At 35.0% G+C, this 23,236-nt stretch overlaps 1 protein-coding gene and 1 long non-coding RNA gene across 2 annotated transcripts; both read right to left on the bottom strand.

Moving 5' to 3' along the window:
- Positions 1–2,662: 2,662 nt before the first annotated feature.
- LOC142174954 (uncharacterized) lies at positions 2,663–3,704 on the bottom strand. The gene is made up of 3 exons (XR_012704114.1): positions 3,515–3,704; positions 3,051–3,237; positions 2,663–2,855 (listed from the first exon to the last, which is right to left on the bottom strand). It is a non-coding gene; the product is annotated as an uncharacterized LOC142174954 (long non-coding RNA).
- Positions 3,705–6,158: 2,454 nt separating this feature from the next.
- Positions 6,159–7,321, bottom strand: LOC107774185 (uncharacterized). Its single transcript, XM_016593662.2, has one exon. It carries the CDS (start codon positions 7,109–7,111, stop codon positions 6,377–6,379), a length of 735 nt encoding a protein of 244 aa, XP_016449148.2. The 5' UTR covers positions 7,112–7,321; the 3' UTR covers positions 6,159–6,376.
- Positions 7,322–23,236: the final 15,915 nt, after the last annotated feature.

The following is a 23,236-nucleotide window of genomic DNA, read 5'->3' as shown; positions in this document are numbered from 1 at the left end:
AACTCATATGATCTCGAATATTACTCTTAGTTTTACTTCCCATTAATTAGCCACGGTAGGTGCAACTTTCCTTTGGAGTGCTTACAATGTTGTTGTGAGACTGTTGTTACATGACCACTTCCTCTTTAGGTCGTTGTGCTTAAGTTGAAGCCTTCTTCTTTATTTCCTCAGCTAGTCTTTCATTGTAGTACTTAGGGAGAACCCTTGACTCTTGTAAAGATGCGAGCTTATTACGGACCTTTTGATGTCCTTCTTTGCCTATAATTATCCGTAGTTGCTTACCTCCATGCCCTTATGCTTGTTGGGTTGCTTCTGCACTGATATTTTGACTGTCTTCCTAGTGACACTCTCTTTTATTCCTGTAACATTCATATGGTACCTTTAACTACCCCGACTCCTATTTGAATATATCTCAAGTATTATAATGACATTGCTGCAAGGCTGAATTCTCCATGTTGGGGTTCACTATGTTTATCTTGCGCGATATGTTGATTTGTCTGTATCCTCTTGTCTAGCCATAATTAGGCTCGTCCTGAATCAACTGCTAACTATTAGTTGGCCTATCCTTATATTAATATTGCCGCGTAATCTTTCTTGGGTTATTTCATTTGTCCTGACTTACGTCTCACATTGTCTCCTTATCTATTAATATCATCCCTAGAAGGAACCCTTACTTCCTCTCCTTGATGTCGTGCTTGCATAACTCGTAGCATATCTGTAGGGTTTGAATAAGCGCAATCTTATTTCTTTCTCATTTTTATCACATTCCTCCTTTACCATTCCATAATTTCTAGAACTACTTAATTCTGACTTAATGACGCATTACTCCATATTCCCCCTTTAGGGGAGTACTAAGATTTAACACTACAACGATCTACCTGTAGATGTTTTACCTCTTCATCTTTGGCGTCTTCCCACATTATCGATGAACCTTACTTGCCTTGAGGCAATCCTTTTGTACCAAGGATAACCAAATTCCTTACTCATAATGGTGACACCTAGTGTAATTGGCACACCTAGTTCCTTAAGTTAAACTTTACTCATGTTGCTTGCTTTATGGAAGCGTCTGCCTGAATGACCGTTCTCTGAATTTCTCATGAATCTTCTTCTGTTGTCCATTCTATTATTGCTAGAAAAAAATCTGAAATTCTCATGAGGCCAACTATTATCAAATCAATCAGTTCCTAATTCATGTTTAGCTTATCTTGTTCACCAATCCATACTAGTTTCTATTACTCTGGGTCTAACATTTCCTTTTGGTAATCGCGTTGGAGTCACGAACTTATTTCTCAAAATAAGGAAATGACTTTATGTCCTATACTCTTTTGTTGTCTCAAGGCATGTCGCCTCTCGTCTTTTCCTCCACTTGACTATAGACTCTGTCATCCTTTTGACCTACCGTTGTCATCCATGTATCGCATCTTACTTATAATTCTTCCTTATCTCTCTTCTCATTACTCTGCTAATATTTCTGCCTATCCCTTTCTTCTAAAAACTTCAGCAAAGCATTCTTTTGCTTTTTACTCCCCTTGTTTCATCCATCGGCTCTTCGGGTTGCTCAACATCCTTGCTCTACTAGGGACGAGAATCACACTAAGGTAATATTTATCCCTTACAGGTTTTCAGTGCCTATCTTCTGAATTTTTTTTGATCATGCTAGTATTCACATCTAATTATAATATTTTAGAGGGTACCATCTGGGTGTCTCACAAGAAGATCTATTAGCACATTTGTAATACCCTTCGGAAATGTCAACTAACACAAACAATCCATTCACCATTTTGGGTTACTCTAACCCCATCCGAATCCTGATGTTCCGTCCTTTTCTTAAACTACACCTGTCAGCCCCCACAGAGCATAATTGAGATGGGTACGGCCAATTGTACATACCTTTATTACTATTGAATATAACTCAAAAAGTTTATATTCCTCTGCCTGAATTATAAACACCGTTAACCTTTATCAGCTGGGCGCCTCGTACTCTTCTTCATCTTACTTCTTTTGCTTGTTGAAACTTGTATTTATCTTCTGAATCTCTCATTGTCTTTCACCATTAAGGTGGATAGATATTCTTGCCTCAAGACTCCTTATCAAGAGGCTTACACCTTTCAGTACGCACATGATCTGCTGAAGACCTCACATTTACTTATTATAAGCATGATGCAAATTCGAGTTCCTCTGACTCAACTCTTCCGTAGCCATGTCTTTTACCAACCATCTTTCTGGATGTAGGTATCGTTTTATTACGAATAAAATAGAAGTTAGGAATTTGAATTCTTACAACTGAGCTCTACCATACGGTTTAGAATAAGAAGAAAGAGTGACAGTCCTAAATGCCCTATAGCCTCCTACTTAAAAGTGTGGTTCACAACACACCCATAAACAAGACTCTACTAGACACGACTTATAGACTTCTTCGGACAAAACTGCTCTGATACCACTTTTATCACGACCCAAACCGATGGGCCACGACGGGAACCCGGTACCTTACTCAACCGAGTACCAACATAACGTATCTTTCATATCATTCTATCATAGGTAAAAGAATCGGAGTAAAGCATGAGAAAATACAAACTTATACAAATGAAGTACGGGCTTATAAGGCCATTATAATTCTGTATATACACAAAGTATAGGCCGACAAGGCCATACAAGTATCCGTATATATGACATATGTCTACAAGCCTCTATGAATACATAATATCATAAAGGTCATGACAGGGTCCCGCCATGCCAATCAATGCATGTACTAACCATACTGACCAAAGAAGCAACTCCGGAGCAAATGGAGCACACCAATACCTTTCGCTGAGCTGATAGCCTACTTGGAGGACTCTCGACCTGTCTATCAAGACCTACAGGCATGAAACACAGAGTCCCCAGGCAAAAGGGACGTCGGTACAAATAATGTACCGAGTATGTAAGGAATGAAAATCAGTAACTAGTAGACGTGAGAGAAACATGGAGTAAAAGACTCAACATGTATATTTGAATAACTCTGTGAATCATTTAATATCATAATGTCGTGCATATGCGTATAAATGCCATACCATGTATGGGTATATGCGTTCATAACATCATCAAGACTCTGAGAGCATCCCATCATATCATCTCGGCCGTTGTGGGCAAATCATCAACGTATACCAGCTGATCAGGTGGTGGTGCGTATATAACGTCATAACCTTTTCTCATATCCCATACACATATATATACATATATACGCGTATATAACATCATCTGGTCATGGGTCAATGTACATGAATGCAATGCATGAGAAGTACGTCCATAAAATCTCTTGGAATGTCATAAGACCATTATGCCTTTGAGTAATATCATGAAGTAAACTTTTTTTTTTCAACTTACGTATTTTACTGAGACCCATGAACAAATGATAGAATAATATGACACATGGAAATTCAAGAACATAGGCACCCCTAATACTTCTATGCATTTTCTTGTTTCGTTTGTATCGTATAGATCATGCCAAAAGAAAGAAGGGATAGCCTTAACATACCTGGAGTAGGGAAAAATCCGTATAATATTCTTGGAAAAGGTTGCACCGTATTCCTTTAGAATCGCAAAATCTCACATTGCTACGGTGCTAAGAAATCTTGTTGGAATTGTTTTGTTTCCAGATTAATATCCGTTCTTGTTGGAGTGTAATCTTCTGTTCTTGCGATTGTTTGGAATTTAGGAAGAAGCTAATGACCAATGAAGACCACAAATCAAACATTTAAGGTCTTGGTAGCTTGTACTTAAGTCACCTTACTTTGAATATGGTGCAAAGTCATTTAAATCAAACATGCAAATGACACTTAAATACTACCTTTCAATTTGTAACGTGAGTTATTTACTTTGAATGTGGGGGCTGCCACATCATGCTATTTAATACTTATCCAATATATCCCCAATTAATTCGGTAATGTCCCGTTATCCGGTAATTAACTAATTACCCACATAATTAATAATTATCTCAACTTACTTAAAATACTACTCGTTTTTAACATACCTTTACACCTTACTATCATGGTCATGTAGTACCTTGTATGACACTAGTCCATAAATATCGGGTATTGACGCTCGGCCCGTATTTTATCCCAATATGTCAAACTTGGACGAAAAACTTATTTTTTTTGACTTGCTTCACCTCTCACCTTCACGGATTTACTCATTATTTATTTAAAATAGCATAATCTTTATAATCTCCAAATAATCTTTTTCCTTGGACTAATGTCAATTGCCTTACGATAAATTCAACATACAATACTACAGGGCGCAACATCGTCGTAATTTAATACTGCGGGACGTAATATTGCGAGGCATAACAAGTAGTAACGTATTTTAATATTTCTATATGCTTAAAATTCTATTGCTACTTGATATTGCTTGTGCTTTGGTTACTCTACTTGTTGTTGTTACTGCTTCCGTGACTTTTACACTATTATATTTCTTCTTTATACTATTGTGATTTGCATGCTTATTTGGAGCCGAGGATCTACTGGGAACAATCTCTCTACCTGCACAAGATAGGGGTAAGTTTGTGTATACACTACCTTCCCTAGACCCATATTTGTGAGATAAATTTATTACTTTTATTATTTATATAGTGCTCAATGTCTCTATATTCAAGAAAATTTACCAGTGATACTCAAAACTCAAGACTGAAAAACGGAAGGTGGGACTAGGGAAAATAATTTTTATATAATAGAAAAATAGAGTATCTAAACATACTTGAAGAAAAATAAAGTTTATTTGAAACGATGATGTTCAAAAAAGAGTAGTTGGAAGTTATGTTTGGAAATGGATTTCATTTGGAGAAAAAATTGTAGATTTGTGAGTAACAACTACTAGTTTGCTTGAAATACAGGTTTTTCAATATTTTTCAAATATTTCAGATATTAAAATTTAATGTTTGCAAATATCGAGGGCCAAACTAGTGTTTGCAATTATAAACATCAGTTTGCAAATACTCCCTTCATTGCAAATTATATCAGGTTTGCTTTTCGAGAGTCAATTTAATTAATTTTTGGGACTAAATTAGATTAGAGCAATTCAGTATTTTAAAATTAAAATTTTAATATTAAAAAACTATAGTATAAAAGTATTATAAGTTATAATTTTTCTCATGTCAATATAATAAAAATACATTTTAAATATCGATAAAAATTTGTCACATTTGACTTTTGCAAAGCAAAACATGACCGATAATGTTGCACGGATGGAGTATTGAAATATAGTAGAAGTATTACATTTTTTACATATTTTTAAGACATTTACTCTTTTGGTCCGGTAAAATCCATTGTTTATTTTATTTTGGAAGGATGCTATTGTCTGAATCCCACAAAAACATACAAAAGCAACTGATACCATAAACCACTCCTCAAAAGTTTGAACCTAATCAAATACTTCCTCCGGTTCACTGATCAATTTGCTTTTAGCACGCCTATTAAGAAAATACAAAATTCTATACAAAAATATCTACTATGACTAAACTACCCCTAATTAAACATTTAATATGAGAAGTAAGAAAACTTTTTAGGAATATGTACATAGGGGTTATTTTGTAAAAACAAATTGAATTTTTTCTTGATTACATGATTGGACACTTATTTTGAACCAAATAAAAAAGCAAATTGGTCACATCTTGTGAACCGGGAGTATATCAATCTTATGAAAAGATTGAACCGAAAAGACAGACCAAAAAGTAATCTTGAAATTAATAATAGAAACCCTTTAAATCCAAGATTTCAAATGAAAAAACAAAAGGGACAACCACAAAAGAAGGCCTCCTGTCTTTGTGTCCCCTAAGCCTAAGCCACATTAAATTTTACATTTTTAATAATTTAGTGACTCTAATGATTAATTGTTTATTTAGATAGACACAAGGGACAAAAAGTACCCAACTTCTGCAGATATCCTAAGTACAAATTCTTATCCTCTGTCCAAAGATGTTAAGAAGAATAAAGTCATCACTAAATAACATTAAGGGGTAGTTTGATATGATGAATAAATAAAAATAAATTTGGGATAAAACAAATTTAGTACTACCATTTTATTCTTATTTGATTATTAATTTTTGGATAAGTTATTTTAGAATTAAAAATAATATTGTAATAACTTATACCTAATAGAGAGTGGAATAATAATCCGCGGATAAATTATCCCAGAATAAAGCAATAAAATTGACAATCCAAAAATTAATACAATATATCAAACAACCAATAAATGTAAGATACTAATGCCGCCAGCGTAACTAATCCTAGCATAATTTGCCTTCAAACGAAATGACCCCAAAAATTATGTAAACAAACTATGATGGATTTCAATAATTTATAGTAGTAAGAACAATAAGAGCAAAGTACTAAGTACAAATAAATCATTTCTTACCCTTCTTTTCTTTTCCATTGGCAAAAAAGGACCCCAAACCAAAGAGATTAGCAGTACCCTTAGTAATGAAAGTAGGTGGCACATTCAAAACAGGATTAATGCAAACCCCATTACCATAATTATGCCCTAATCCATAATTCTTTCTCAATGATGGCTTTTGTGACGATGGAAATGCGTAAAAATTAGCTGCAGATGTATTCATATTCTTCATTTTCTTGAATTGTGCATTGTTTTTCTGACCTTCTGAGCCTGTAGAATTGCTACGTGATAGTAAAGGTAAAGACCAAAATGAGCTTTTTTTGTGGCTATTAACACAATGAAGACTACTACTTCTCCTTATGCGCCAAAAGGATTTGCTTTGATCCTTTTGTTTCAAGATTTCTTGGTTTGAACTTTCATTTGGGGTTGGTTGATTTGGAGGAGAATTTAAAGGTTGAGTCTTGGATATATTTTTCAAGATTTCTTGGTTTATAGTGACATATTTTTCTTGTAGTTGAAGAGGTCGAATTAAGCCGTCTAAGAAAAGCTCATCTGCTGAAGAAGTTTCTGTATTTGTGTTGTTGGTAATACAGAAATCGAATTCAGAATTAGAATCTGAGCAAATTAATGGGAATTTTTCAGCAGAAGAATTTGCATTAGAATCTTTTTGACTAAGATCATCAGAAAAAGAAATTCTTGGACTTGTTACTAGAGTTGGAGCTTCTGAGATCATATCAATTGCCATTTTCTTTTTTTTTTTTGGTAGAATTACTGAGAGTAAATTGGAAGGACAAAAAACCTAAATCTTGGGTTTTTTTATTGGTAGTGAGAAGACAAGATTCAAAGAAGAAGAAAAAATTCAGAGAATGGTCAGAAGTCAAAAGAAGAAAGGCTAGAAATATGGTCTAATGAATTCTTGTTTGCTTTAGTAGTAGACAGGAGTAATGGCTTTTATGTTGAAAAATGAAAATAAAAATAAAAAATTTACTGAGGATTTAAAGATCAAAGGCAAGTATGGTCCATGCACAATAAGTGCACATGGAGGGAGAGTTAAGAAGTACAATAACTTTATACGAGTTACTCTTTTTGTTTTTTATTCGGTGTCCGATATTTGTATTGACGTCTAATTAAATTCGGATTCGCGACGAAAAGTCCTACATTGAGAGTAAAAAATATCTCCATACCCAGAATTCAAATCAAAACCTCTAATTAAGGATGAAGAAGTACTTACCGTTCCACCACAATTGTTGTTGGTTATATGAGTTAATTTACTACAAGGACAAAAAAGCTTTTATTTTTGATCAAGTACTCAGTCAACTTTATACCTTGAGTATAATTCTTTACTAGTATTATATTATAGTGTCCAAATTTAGTACTCATGTTGGTTTGCAAGAGTACTTGAGATATGACAATTTTACAACAACCTCACATTATAATGAAATATACAACATAGCATAAGGGTCAAATATTTTTACTATGCGAAAAGGATTATTTATATCTTATGTTATACTTTTGGTCCATCCCTAATCTAACTTCACAAAATTGGTATAAAAATATTCCTCCACCATTAGGATCTTCCGCCATAACAACATCATCCTACGTGGCCTGATATATGGGTGAGGTGGACACCACGTGACGTGCCACCTTAGCATTCCAATCCATTTTAGCCCCTTCCCCCGTTTCTTCTTCCTCCACCACCACCACCCTCATCACCCCCGTCTTTTTGGGTTTTCATTGTTGTATTCTAAATTATAAATTACATAAGTTGCAAAAATACTATAACTAAGAAGAAAATTTTATTGCTCTTTACCTTTGCGAGCCAATCAAATAGATGAGAATGTCCTTATTTGACATGATATTTATGTTTGAAAGTCTTAGTAAAATCTTTGTTTTTGTTGCATTCCATCAAATCGTGTCACATACTTTTTTGTGAGACTAGAAAATTGCTATCAATATCTCGGTTTAGGTCCAAGTCGATTCAAATGGGCGTATTAGTCGAGCTAAATACACCAGCATATAACAAGTGGCAGAACTTTAGTTAAAGTATTAGCATACAACGCCTACACATTATTTCTTGCTTTTATTGTTTGTAATCTTAAATGTGATGAATTCGCCACATGCAAACTACTGGTTTATTGCCACAATGTCAATCAATTACGATATAGAGAGAGAGAGGAGTTGAGCATTTATCTTAAAGCATAATCAATCCCTTATTGTGAATATTCATAGTGACGCTGCATCTGGAAGCATAATTATACTACTGAATTTTATTTTTTAATTTTTTTAATTTCATGAATGATCACTCAAGTTTTACTCTATTGCACTATAGTTATTAAACTATTTTTTATAATTAAAAAGAACACTCAATTTGTGAATACCATAAAAATAATATTATAATGACCATTGTCACCATGTCTCATTTGTTTCTCCTTTTGATTTTCTGCGATACTAAAAAACGCGAAACTTTTTTATTATAAAAGTAATTTAATAACTTTGATACAATAAAATAAATACCATCCTATAAATTAACCCCTTATTTTCACTTTTTTTTTTTTTTACTTTGCTTGTTTACTAAATTTTGGAGGCTGATTGTGGTTGATCTCTTCTTTTATTGACTTTTAGCAAGTTCCAAATTTTTAATACAATAAGAAATCATGCTGGCTTGGTAATACGCTCAAAATGTTAATTAGTTCTAATCATTAAACTCGATAAAGAAACACGTGTCAGATGAAGATTATGGACTCCTTTCACTACATAATTGATATTGGATTGCTGATAAACAACATAGTTTAGCATGGGCAGGAATAATTCAGGTTGAATGCGGTTGAAAGTTTAGCACCTGATTATCGTTAATCATGGAAATTAGTAAAGATTAAAATTTTATTAGGCATGCCATTGCCAATCATAAAAACATATTGCTCTTTTAGATAGAATCACTGATACATTTTTCTTCGTGGACATTCTATCCCTAACTTTTATTCTTCTCTATGATGACCAAAATGTCATGCCTCAATAAAAATAATTACAATCATGGTGAACTTATTTTTTTTTATTAGTAGATTATATTTAAGTCAAACAACATTTAATTATGATTACTTGCCAGCATAAGTCATAACCCAAATCGACCAATATCAAAACATGTGCAGTCTCATATATATAATATCATAATATCTGTTAATGACCACCCAAAATAGGAACACGTATACCTTTATTTTTTATTTCAGAATTTTGCTCTGTCTTGGATTAGTTTTAACATATTCAAACCAGTATGGATTTAAATAACTTAATATGCATTAGTAAATTTCAATTGGAATTAGTTGAGAGATTAAGTTGAAAAGATGGTTCAAAAGTTGCCAACGTTATGACGATATATAGAAATGGGTGTACAAACCGAACCGAAAAATCGCACCAAACCGAAAAGTAAAACTAAATCGATTAAAAAATCCGACTAGGTTTGGTTTGATTTGGTTTGGTATTGAGTAAAAAAATTCGAACCAAACCGACATATAAATATATAATTTTTATATATACATTTAAGATTTTATATAGAATTTTCTTTAAAAAAATGTCTAGAAATATTTAGGATTCTCTTGCGGGATATAATATTTAATATTATATGAAGTGCTCCATATTTATTAACCTTAAATAATGGGTTGTATGATCACTTTCTCATCAAGTGTTACTGAAATGCGTCAATCTCTTTGTTCTTCCATATTCATATCATATGTTAAGATCTATTAAATTCTTATATCTTTTGCGAATGTGAAGTGATTATTATTATTGAGGTATCATATTGATTTTTATGTTTAATTACTAAATTTGCTTAACCTTGAAAGTGTACATCAACGAAAAATTATTGTCAGACGACTAAAAAAATAACTATTACTCCCTTCGTTCCAGTTTATGTGAACCTATTTCCTTTTTGGTTTGTTCCAAAAAGAATGACCCATTTCTAAATTTAGAAACAATTCAGCTTAAAATTTCAATTCTACCCTTAATGAGAAGCTTTTATAACCACACAAATACTCTGGGCCCCGTATTGACTTGTTTAGGACCACAAATTTCAAAAGTCTACATTTTTTTCTTAAAATTCGTGGCTAGTCAAACAAGTTCACATAAATTGGAACAGAGGAAGTATATGTTACTAAGAAAACTCTCTCATAAGAATATTTAATAGATAGTATGTTTGTCAATTTTTTATATTTTTACTAAACATATATTTCTTATCATAATTTAATAAAGTAAGATTGAAATAATATTTAAATAGCAAAAAATCCGAAAAACTCGAAAAATCCGACAAAACCGAACCAATCCAAACCGATATAGTTAATTTGGTTTGGTTTTGATTTAAACCGAACCAACCCGATCCATGTACACCCTTATATAAAATTTTACCTTTTATCAAGCGGATTCAACAATTTTTATATAACTTACTAGCTCTTCCCTTGCCTATTGCCATGTATTCTATAATGAGGTGCAGGCAAAAAAGACGGTTCACCACAAGATATGTTGGTTGCCAAAGTAGACTCCTCATTTTAGTCTTCAAATAAGATTTACTTTTATTTATAATAATAATAATAATAATAATAATAATAATAATAATAATAATAATAATAATCACTTGGAATCAACGAACAAGTGTAAATATGAAAAGAAGGAACTTTTCCCCCCACCTTTTGTCCTGGCCAGGATGCTGGCAGATAAGAGTAATTTTAGTTTTGTTAAAACTATTTCTTTGAAGTGTTGTAGAAATCTTGCTATGTTTGGTAATCTGCATGCTATGCATGAATTATCATCTAATGATCCACAGGATTAGACATCATACTGTAATTCCTAATTAAATATAATGAAATAAATATCCTTTCCGTCAAAAAAAAAAAAAAGAAGGAACTTTCTTTTGATTCAGGAGGCCCTCTTTTAAAAGAAAAAGGAAAAAAAGAAGCCACCTGAAACAAAGAATTTCTTTTTTTTTTTTTGGCCCAGTAGATAAGTGAGCATAAGAACTTACTTTGTTTTGAACTCTATCAGAGCCAAACAAAGAAATAAACGTTATGAAGAAAGAAAAGGGACAAAGATATCTGACCATGTTTGTTGCGAAGGTTTAACACTGACGTATTATTTGGTTTGAAGATAATAATTGCATCGAGAAAATAAAATCAAGACTGAAAAATATCGCAACAATCGTAGTATTTTATTTTGAATATTTGAGTGAACAATCTTTATGGTTCCTCTGATTCTGCTTTTCTAATATAAATTCAAGGGCTTTTGAGCTTGATCTTGAATTTTGTTTGTTGCCACGAACGATGATCTTGTTCTTGAGCTTGAGCGTGATTGCTTGAATTTGACCTTGATTTGTTCTTCGTTCTTGAGCTTGAAGCTTGAAACTTGGAGAGACATTTGCGGCGTTTGATCCATGAGCTCTCTCTTGCTTCTTGTTATAACTTCTGGTATCTTTTCTGGCGCGATTGCATTGGCCTTTTAGTGTGACTTGGCATGCCTTGTCATTTTGACACGTGACATGATCTCATTGGCTCTTCCGTTTGACTTGGCGCGCCACGTCATTTGACACGTGGCACCAAACTGAGCCTCTAGGAAGATGACATCTCGGGCTTAATGAAGTGGGTTCATCACTTTAGCCCAACTAAATGGGCTAGCCCAATGGATTAAGACTATTTATTTAATCCGGGGCATTTGCATCTATACCCGCTTTTTGTGTCACGTTTTAACTAGTGCCCGCTTTGCAAAAAAAAATTGCAAGCGTACCCGCTTTTTCGCATAACTTCAGCATACGAAGCTGAAGTAGCAAAGACAATCACGCAAAATTTCAGCATTCTAGTAGCCGAGCCTGAAGTTCAGCTCTAGAGCTGAAGTTTTTGTTTTGTAACTGACGAACTTCAGGTCTAGAGCTGAAGTTTTTGTTTGTAACTGGCCGACTTCAGCTCTAGAGCTAAAGTTTTTGTTTTTGTAACTGGCGAACTTCAGCTCTAGAGCTGAAGTTTTTGTTTTGTAACTGACAAACTTCATCCCTAAAGCTGAAGTTTTGTTTTTGAATTGTCGAACTTCAGCTCTAGAGCTTAAGTTATTTAGTTCATCACTAGTCTACATTTGCTTATAAAACACGACATTGGATACAATACACGCATAGGCAAGAAGGATAGTTAGACTAGAGCTCAATTTTAGAACCAAAACTGTTCATTGGCTTTCTGAAACAAAGTAAAAATTTCTGCACAGCGACAAATGCAAAAATAATCCAACGACGACGAAAACCTTGATCCTGTCTGTGCCTGTAGCATCAAACCATTTACAATTTTTCTTCTAAATTTTAATCTTTCATTCACTATTCAGGTTCAGCAACTAATTAAGGGTTGTTTAGTTAATCATCTAGGTGCCGCTTTAAATAATTTGTTTATAATTTGTTTTTAAATAATCTGATAAACATATTTATGACAATCATCTCATGAATTGAAGTTTCATAGCAGCACCAACAACAGCAGAAGAAAGAAGAAGAAGAAAACGAAGGAGGAAAAGAAGGAGGAGAAAGGGAGCTGAAGTTATTTAAAAAGTGGGTACAAGTTAAAAATTTTAAAAAAATGGGTATAGGTTAAATGGGGGGACCAAATAGGGCGCCGGTGCAATTTTTACATTTAATCCATATATGTTGGACCTATATAATTAATTCAGTTATATTAGCTCATAATATTTATTTGGACCAATGTATCTTGAACTTTAAAATATAATCCAAATTATTGTATGGATTTAATTTTAATAAAATTTATATGCCTACAAATGTCCCATGCTTCAAGACTTGTTGAGGTATAGGCTTGTTAATTTTGAAAGATGAGGCTTGAATGTACCACGCAATTGAGTAACTCGCGCATGCCAAGACTTTAACTCACAATCAATTAATCCATATGAGCAAATATCACAACGAGAGATGACATCATATCAAAAAGGATAAGTCATGGCAACTTTAATTTAAACATGCCACATAATTAAGGTAAAGTGAGTAAAGATCACAAAAAGTAGTATTGTGATATACATTTGGTCTCCAAAAGGACTTCCATTTGCAAAGAACTGACTCAAATCAGCGTGAAAGGATTTCCGAGTGGTTTTCCGCATTGAGGTTGGATACTACCTACGACTGCTTTCCTCCGACCTTTATGTGGCTAAAGCGATTAAACCAAGAAGCTATTTGACTCCTTCTTGAAGTCTACTAGTCACGTAATTCATGTTGGACACAAATTATGTTACTGCCTTAACGCTGCTCCCACATCGGTAATATACTATTGCAAGTCGTCTATAGAATCTATATAAACTCATGCGCTCCTATTTGTTAAACATCAATTCCTAATTTTCGCAAGCCACTTGAGTTTAGTTTTGTGGACTCGGAAGCATCAACGCGAAGATAATTTCTTCTTCTTTTCTTGTGCTTTTCTTCCTTTGTTGTCTTTTGTCTTTTTTGTAGGTCAAGCGAGAAAGATATATGCTCTTGTTCAAAAAGATGATCTACGCATGAAGAAGGCGGTCTTAGGGTGTGAGGGGATGGATACTCATCCCTGCCCAAATGTCGGAGAGATTACTCTCAATGGCCCGACTATCAGAGAGATTACTCTCAATATGGCCCGACTATCGGAGAGATTACTCTCAAAACGACCCGACTATCGGAGAGATTACTCTCAAAACGACCCGACTATGGGAGAGTAATATGACCCGACTATCAGAGAGATTACTCTCAAGGCGGCCCGACTATCAGAGAGATTACTCTCAATGTGGCCCGACTATCAAAGAGATTACTCTCAATGTGCCTCGACTATCAGAGAGATTACTCTCAATGTAGCCTAACTACCGGAGAGATTACTCTCAATGTAGCCCGACTATCGGAGAGGCCAACTTAAGGTGCAAAGGGACTCATATGTCCCCCTTAAGATTGGAAAGTTATAGTTCCTTTTAAGGACAAACCCCACGAAGAGGACAACTTAAGATGCAAATGGACTTATATGTCCACCTCAAGATTGGAAAGTTATGAAGTTTCAACTCGAAGACTTTATGGACTTGATGACGTCTACTTGAACACTTGGAAAACTTTGAAGATTTGGCGGACTTTGCAGACTTCAACCTGAAGACCGACAAACTTGAAGATTCGGCGGACTTTGACGTTTCAACCTGAAGACCGACAAACTTGAAGATTCGGCAGACTTTGACGTTTCAACTTGAAAAATTTGAGGGCTCAAATATTTCTACTTGAAGACCGACGAGTTTGAGGACCTCAACTTGAAGACTTCAACTTGAAGATTTGGAGGTTTAAATATTTCGACTTTAAGACCGACAAATTTGAAGACTGAAACTTGAAGACCGACGAATTTGAAGACTTCAACTTGGATACTTGGAGGGCTTAAATATTTCAACTTGAAGGGTGGCGAACATGAAGACTTCAACTTGAAGACCGACGAACTTGAAGATTTCAAATTGGAGACTTCAAGGGCTTAAATGTTTCAGCTTCTCTTTTGCTTTACATTGTCCGACTTTTATCTTAGTCGTATAATTTTCAGCTTTAAGCGCTTGTAACAAAAGATTCATATTTTATCGTGGGAGAGTCCAAATAATGAACCGTTTGATTTTTCGAAAATTAGACTTCAATATCTAATATATATCCAAATTTTAGAATCAAACACCTTCAGAATCGCCCCAGATAATATTTTGAACCTAACTTTAGATTCCACCACGTTGAAAATTTTAGATTTGCGCGGTCTCACCAAAAATATCATATCTTGGTGTAGAAACGTCAAAATTATGTACCGTTTGATTTTTTAAAAACAAGACTTCAAGATCTAGAAATATCCAAAATTCTCAATCAAACAACTTCGGAATCGTCCCAGATAATATTTTGAAATCAACTTTATATTGCACCATGCTATCAATTCTAGATTTGCGCAGTCTCACCAAAAAATTCATATCTTGGTGTAGAAACGTCGAAATTATAAACCGTTTGATTTATCGGAAACAAAACTTCGAAATTTAAATCATATCCAAAATGCAAAATTTAATACCATAAGGATAGTTTCAAATAATATTCCAAAATCGACGTAAAATTCTGACATACTGACAATTTCATATTGTGCAACTTCACCAAAACTTTTGCATCTTGGTATGGAAGGCTCGAGATCGGAAGATGTCTTACTTGCCATCAATCGAAATTTAAGAGCTATATTCTCACAAATATCTTGGGTTCAAGTCTCACTGAATTTGAAACGTTGTGCTAAGCAATCTTTTCCTTATACTTGAATTTTTTTTAAGGCAGAGGGCGGACTTGGAGACCAACAAACTTGAAGGTTTGGCGAACCTGACGATATAGACAATCCCTGGACTTCAATTCAAATACTTGACATCCTCCTAAAATCGGCCAATTGAAGATACCAATTTACCATGGAGGGTTGCCCCCTTTAAATCAAATGAGATCAAAGTTCAATAGGAGGATGGTATTTCAGCTTGATCTTACATTCCTTCATACTTCATTTGAACAATAATTGGGGCAATATGTATCTTTTGAACTTATGCGACTGAACTTAGAATGAAACTCTAAGCTGCCTATGTACCTCGGCGAAGAGGATCAAGTTATACCATAGTTCAGACTGTGTGATTTTTTTTATATGTCCTAACTTTTGCCTAGGCCGCCTCTTTCAAAGTTTTTAACCTAGCGGACTCTTCTTTTTTTTTACAGTTTAGACTCATGCGGGCAGGAGTGTAGCAACATGCAATTTAGGCTCATGTGTCAAGGAGCGTTGTAACTTCAAGGATAATACTTCTTCAAAAACTTGCCATTGATAGGGCCGATTCTCATGTCATTTGCATCAACCAGCTTGTAAGCCCCACTTGAGTAAGCTTCTTGTACGACATATGGCCTATCCCATTTTGAAGTGAACTTCCCTACAGGTTTATAGGAAGTAATTATGGGTCTTCGTACGACAAGGACTTGATCTCCTACTTGAAAGGATCTCGGGCGAACTCTTTTATTGAAGGCGCGAGACAATCGAGCTTGATAACATTCAAGACTCTGTTGAGCTTCCAACCTCTTCTCATCAAGGGACTCCAACTCTGCTAATCAAAGTCGAGCATTTTCTTCATCAGTGATCCCTTCTTGAATAGCCAGTCGTAACGAAGGTGTTTGACGCTCAAGTGGCAAGACGGCTTCGACTCCATAAATGAGTGAATAAGGAGTTGCCTGTGTTGGCATGCGGTGAGTCGTCCTATATGCCCATAGAGCTTCTTCCATACGGTCATTCCAATCTCGTTTGGATTTGGAGACGACTTTCTTTAACAAGTTGCATAGAGTTTTGTTGAATGCCTCAGCTAGACCATTGGCGGCAGCATTGTACATCGAAGAGTTACATTGCTTGAAGCCAAAGAGGTCACAAATTTTGTTCATCAACCTATTATTGAATGGCTTTCCATTATCCTTTATTATGTAACGAGGAATACCAAAGCGATAAATAATGTTTACTCGGATGAAACTTGCAACATTTTCCTTCGTTACTTCTTTAAGAGCAACAACTTCAGCCCATTTTGAGAAGTAGTCAGTTTCAGCCAAGATGTATAGGTGTCCCCCAGAGGACTTTGGCAGTTGTCCAACAACTTCCAATCCTCAAGCGTCAAATGGCCAGGATGCAACAGTCGGGTGCAACACTTCAAGAGGTTGATGAATAAAATTCGCATGGAATTGACAAGCCTTGCATCTTCGAGCGTAACCCAAGAATGTGCCTCTTGCAAAACTTGGATAGATTCTTCTTCTTCTCCTAAGCATCACAAGAGTACTCCCTCGAATGACCTTCTGTATAGAGTATCCTTATAGTAAAGGAAGCGAGGTGCACGACGACAGATTTCAGTCCTTCTCCTCGGATTTTCTGGAAGTATCCCATATCATAAGTAGTCGATAATGGGTTATCGCCATTCTTCTTTCTCAACTTCAGAAACAGTAAGAAGATGCTTGAGTTCGTTTTCTTCACCTTCATCCTCATTTGACGGCGGTACTAACCATTTCTATCATACGGTAACTTGCGCTTGATCAGGCAGGGCTAATGATGAAGCTAGAGTAGCTAAAACATCCGCCTTCTTATTTTCTTTCCTTGCCACATGCTGAATAGTCACATCACCGAGCCACCCCATCAACTTTTTAGCGTAATCATGATATGGGCGTAGTTCAGGCTTCTTAACCTCGTAACTACCCAAAAGCTGATTGACCACTAACTGGGAGTCACCAAAGACTTGTAATTAAATTTGCTTTATATCAACGATCATTTCAAGCCCAAGTATTAATGCTTGATACTCAGCAACATTGTTGGAACAGAGTTGTGTCAAGGTGAAGGAGTAGGGCAAGACTTCACCTTGGGGAGTGGCAAATACTATGCCAGCCCCAGCTCCCCCATGATGCGAAGTACCATCAAAGTACATCTTTCATGGAGGTTGAACTTCAACGACCATTGCGTCCACATCAGGTAGTTCATCAGTTAGCTCCAGTCATCAAGTATCGGATGATCTACCAAGAAGTCTGTCAATGGTTGTCCTTTTACAGCCTTTTAAGGGATGTACAAAATCTCGAATTGTTGAAATTGGAGGTACCATCTCGCTAGTCGATCACTAAGAATAGGTTTTGACACCACGAACTTAATTGTATTTGCTTTAGAAACAAGACGGACATTATGAGCTTGAAAGTAGTGCTTCAATTTTTGAATTGAGAAGACTAGCTCCAAACACAACTTTTCAATTGGCGAATAATTCAACTCGTTTAGTGTCATCATACTGCTCAAGTAGTAAAGAGAGTTTTCTTTCCCCTCACTATTTTCTTGGGCCAACAGTGCTCCAACAGATCTTTCATGTGCCGCAATGTATAGTATCAATGGCTTTCCAAGTATAGAAGCTGCTAAAACTGGAGGCTTCATCAAGTAGGTTTTGATACTTTCGAAGGCATTGCTACAAGCTTGGTCCCACTTGAAAGGAACGTCTTTCTTCATGAGGTGACTAAATGGTTGGCACCTACCAGCCAGGTTTGATATGAATCTTCTAAGGTATGCTAGCTTTCCTTGCAGACTTTTTAATTCATGGATATCTCGAGGCTCGGGAATTTTCAAAATGGCATCCACTTTGGCTTGATCAATTTTGATCCCTCGATTTCGGACAATGAAACCAAGGAACTTTCTAGAAGTAACTCCAAAGGCACATTTCAATGGATTCATCCTAAGTTGGTACCTCTGGAGCAATTCAAATACCATCTTTAAGTCTTTCATGTGGTCGCCCTTCTCTCTTGATTTCACCACCAAGTCGTCAACATAGCATTTGACATTCTTGTGGAGAAGATCGTCGAAAATATTCTGTATAGCCCTTTGGTAAGTAGCACCAGCGTTCTTCAAGCCAAAAGACATTATCTTGTAGCAATAAATTCCTTTTGGGGTACGGAATGCAGTAAGCTCTTCATCTTTTGGTGTCATGCGTATTTGGTTATAGCCCGATGAACCGTCCATGAAAGACATTGCCTCGTAACCAGTAGTAGCATTGATCATCAGCTCTGGAATAGGAAGCGGAAATTCATCTTTCGGACATGCATTATTGAGATCTCTAAAGTCAACGCACACTCGAATCTGGCCATTCTTCTTCCTTATAGGGACAATACTTGAAACCCATATTGGGTATTTAACTTTGCGATTAAAGCCAGCTTCGATGAGTTTGTTAACTTCGGTTTCAATAAAGGGATCCAAGTCTGGCCTAAATCGCCTTTGAGCTTGCTTAACAGGGCGAGCACCTTTTTTGACTGCAAGGTAATGGACTGCTACTTTCGGGTCCAAGCCAGGCATCTCTTTGTAACTCCAAGCGAAGACATCCCTGAACTCATTGAGTAACTCAATATAAGTGCTCTCTTCATCAACTTCTAGTAAAGCACTTAGGTATGTGGGTTTTGGTTCTTCATCGGTACCAAGGTTAACTTCTTTTAGGGCATCAACTATCGTTTTCACTTCTTCTTCAAGTTCAAATGGAGCATCTGCATCTTCATCTTCTTGAGGGTCCCCATTATTGAAGGATATGTGATAACACAGTGAAATATCCTCCAATTCTGCATTATCCTCTATTAAAGATGAAACACCATTCTCGACTTGTACAGTAACATGATATGAAGAACCCACACTTTCTTCATCCTCGTCACGTTCCTTAGTGTAGACCACAGTATATGGCTTTACCTTCAGTACTTCTTCACATGAAACCACAAGTTTTGTTTGTCGCCTCATTCTAGGAGGAACCAAACTTTGGAAATCCTTATAGATCTCCTGAATTTCGGGTGAAGCGGGTGTTCTTATACTTTAAAAATTTCTCCGAAACTTGTTCCCCTTCTTTAATGGACCCAATCTTTCAAACACGGAGGTTCTCACAAGCGATTTTCCAAGTCGATCAAAGACATAACACTTGTTGGAAGCGGCAGATTCATATTCAACAGTGATATAATTGCTACTCGACCTTCTTATGGAGATGCGCACTGGTGACGGTTGCTTGTATCCCAAACCTTCACGTGGTTGCCTCATTGCAGCTTCTTATGGGAGCTTCCCTAACTTTGACGGCTAATCGGGATTGTATCCAGCTTTCACAAATAGCTTGTAAGCGTTAGGATCAAAACATTCATCTATTCATTTTGTAGGGAGTGCCACATTCTACAAACAGTTTTGGGCTACAAACCCTGCAAGCGGCTTCGAGGGTAACTTTACTGCCTCAATTCGTTTTACCAGAAGAGTTAACTCCTTTAGCGTGTTGGTTTGGATATTAGATGATTTGCCCTCATCTTTCTTCCTTTTAGGGACATATTGGAGCTTAGGACTTACTTTCTTGCCATAAGATGCAATATCCCCTCTATGAGATTTATTCACGTCGGGTCGTACCTCCTCAGTAACAGTTTTGGCTTTACCGATAGTCACCTCAGCTCTTTTAGTTATAGTCTCGGCATTCTTGCCTTTCGTTCCATCATCAACTTTTAGCTCCTTCACAATGCGGTTCTTCAAGTAGAACTTTGCATCGGCGAAGTGTGACTCTGCCTCGGTGAATGGCTCATCATTAGCAACTATCTTCTTCTCAACTTCACCCTCGTAGTATTTTAAACATTGATGGTAGGTAGATGGAACTACTTTATTCTCATGTATCCAAGGCCTCCCAAGCAAAACATTGTATGAAGTCTTCGCATCGATCACATGCAGCCATGCACTTGATTGCATATTTTCAATAGTGATTCCCAGCCTGATCGCGCCTATGGCTCTTTGCCCTCCTTGGTTAAATCCTTGGATCATCACACGACTTTCGGAGAGTTCGTTCATGGGAATACCAATTTCTTTCACAGTGTGGATTGGCAAAATGTTCACTGAGGATCCTTCATTAACCAAAATTTGATTTACCCTTTCATCGCGCATATAGCCAACCAGATACAATGGGAGGTTATGAGGAATGTCACCTAGCAAAATATCGTCATTTGTAAACATGACCTTTGTAAGCACGTGATTTTTGCCCTATATGAGAATTACTCCAAAAAAATTCAAAAATAAAATAATTTTTCTTGGTGTGCAATTTTTGTGATATTTTGTGTAACTATTTGTATGTTTGTCTATGCATGTTTATTTGATTAATAAAAAATACAAAATATGTCGCATTTTTGCATGTAGGATTTAATTCTACAATTGTTAGTAATTAAATTTGTTTACAAAAATTAAAACTTACAAAAATAGGCATCTTTTGCATTTTTAGCATTTAATGTCCAAATGAACAATTTAATGCTTAATTATTACTTAATTGTGCGTTAATTGTTATTGGAAGTTAATTTGCGCCTTTATAACTTAATTTAGTTCTTAATAATAATTTAAGTACTTTTATAATTTAGTTTTAGAAAAATAAAAGAAGAAAAGAGAACAAAGATACAAAGAAAAATCGGATTGGGCCACTTCTTCAATTTCAAACCACAGGCCCAAATAATTGCCCAACTTTCCCCACGACCCGGTCCGCTCCATTAACTCAACTCCCCTTCTTCATTTTTGTCCAACACAAAACAAAACCAAAAAAATAAAAAATAAAAGGTGAATTATCACTATTAATAGTTTTATTTTTTGTTTTTTTTATATATAAAAAATCCGAAAATATTTTATTTATTTTATTTTTATTTTTATTTTTATTTTTTTTAAAAAAATATATAATAATTTCGGGAATGATTTAAAAAAAATAAGAAAAAGGGAAGTATTGAATAAAAAAAATATAAAAGTAAAAATAGGTGAAATTCTCTTCTTTTTTTTTAAAAAAAAGTAAAAGAATGTAGAAAATTTAAAATAAAAATAAAAAGTTTTGTGGAAATTTTTAAAAAAATTTAAAAGTAAAAGAAGGTTGGAATTAAAAAATAAATATAAAGGTATCTGAAAATTTAAAAAATTTAAAGTAATTGAAAGTAGCATTTTTAAAAGAAAAAGAAAAGATAGTGGTTTGTTTTTTAAAGAAAAGTTAAATAAAGTGAGATTCTCTTTTAAAAAAATAAAAAGTGGGATTTTAAATAAGATAAAGTAATTAAAGTTGGAATTTTAAAAATAAAAGTAAATAAAGGTGAGATTTCTTTTTCTAAAAAAATAAAAGCAATTTGTAAGTGGGATTTCTTTTAATTAAAATAATAATAAAATAATAAAAAACAAATCTGAAAATTTCGAAAATTTTGCTATAAATAGAAGAGAAAATTTAGGAAGAAGGGGGAAAAAAGAGGAAAAACTAGATAGAGAGAAGAAAAAAAGAGGGGGCGGAGTGAGAAGTATACACCCGATATACATTCTGGATACACTGAATATACAGGGGCAGAATTCATTTTGGAGAGTTTTGAAGTTGAAAAAGAATAGTTACTGCTTCATTGCCTCGCTTAAGATCTGAAATAGTCAGAACCTTCCTGCCTTTTACTTCTTCTCTATTCTTGGAGTCGTTTATAGTCTCCTAGATTTTCTGCTATTCCTACTGTACTGGTTTGCGGTGTTGCTGAATCTGCTGTTGCTGTGTTATTACTGCTGCTGACTTCTCCTTCTTTTGTTCTTGTACTGCTATTTCCAGGTACACATTTGTACAATCTCGGCTTGAAGCAAAAATGAAATATTAATCAGGCTTTGTTCCTGTTGAATTCCTCCTGTTTAGATTTGTGGTTGAATATAATTTTCTTTTCTTTGTATAAAAATGTAGTTGATTGATTAAATTAGTAACGATGTCACATATGTATAACTTCTTCATCTAATAATGTTAGTTTAAATTAATCAAAGAATAGTTAATCTGTTTTGATATTATGGTGTGTCAATCTCACGTTTTAGTATTATTGAATAATAGAATATAGAATGAAAGTAGTTTTTCTTTGTACAAACTCGGTCGCAATTTTCCATTCGCATTAGCCGTAAACTAATAATTAATAAGTTACGTTTTTAGCATGTAATTAATTAAGAGATTTTCTTTTATTTTAGAGACGAACTTAATAGGAAAATATAGTCACTGTAGGTTTATCCTTTTAAATAAAAATGAGACGAGCCTCGACAAACAAAAATGCACAAGCTGCGGGGCCCTCTAAATGTATATATTAAAATACTTAGAATTCGGGACAGGCCGTTTAGCGAATTTTACGGCCTTCCCAAAATAACAATACGCTAGTTGCTTTAGGCGCACCTTTAATAATTTAACCTTCTTAAACACGGGTGCACATTGATGTGACCCAAATCCAAATCTCAATATAGTCAAAATGTGTCGACGACTACGGGTACATTGATTGTAACGCGGTTCGGGATATATTTTTACAACGTTGCAATTCCTTGTAGAAAATAATAATAACAATTATGAAAGCGGT

The sequence above is a fragment of the Nicotiana tabacum genome, chromosome 20, assembly GCF_000715075.1.
Source record: "Nicotiana tabacum cultivar K326 chromosome 20, ASM71507v2, whole genome shotgun sequence".
NCBI classification, from domain to species: Eukaryota; Viridiplantae; Streptophyta; class Magnoliopsida; order Solanales; family Solanaceae; genus Nicotiana; species Nicotiana tabacum.
The sequence above is the reverse complement of the archived record's forward strand: the minus strand, read 5'-3'. Positions and strand labels throughout refer to the sequence as shown.

Bases quoted from the DNA above. Each gene is read 5' to 3' on its own strand.
- LOC107774185 (XM_016593662.2), bottom strand. From the start codon at position 7,111: ATGGCAATTGATATGATCTCAGAAGCTCCAACTCTAGTAACAAGTCCA.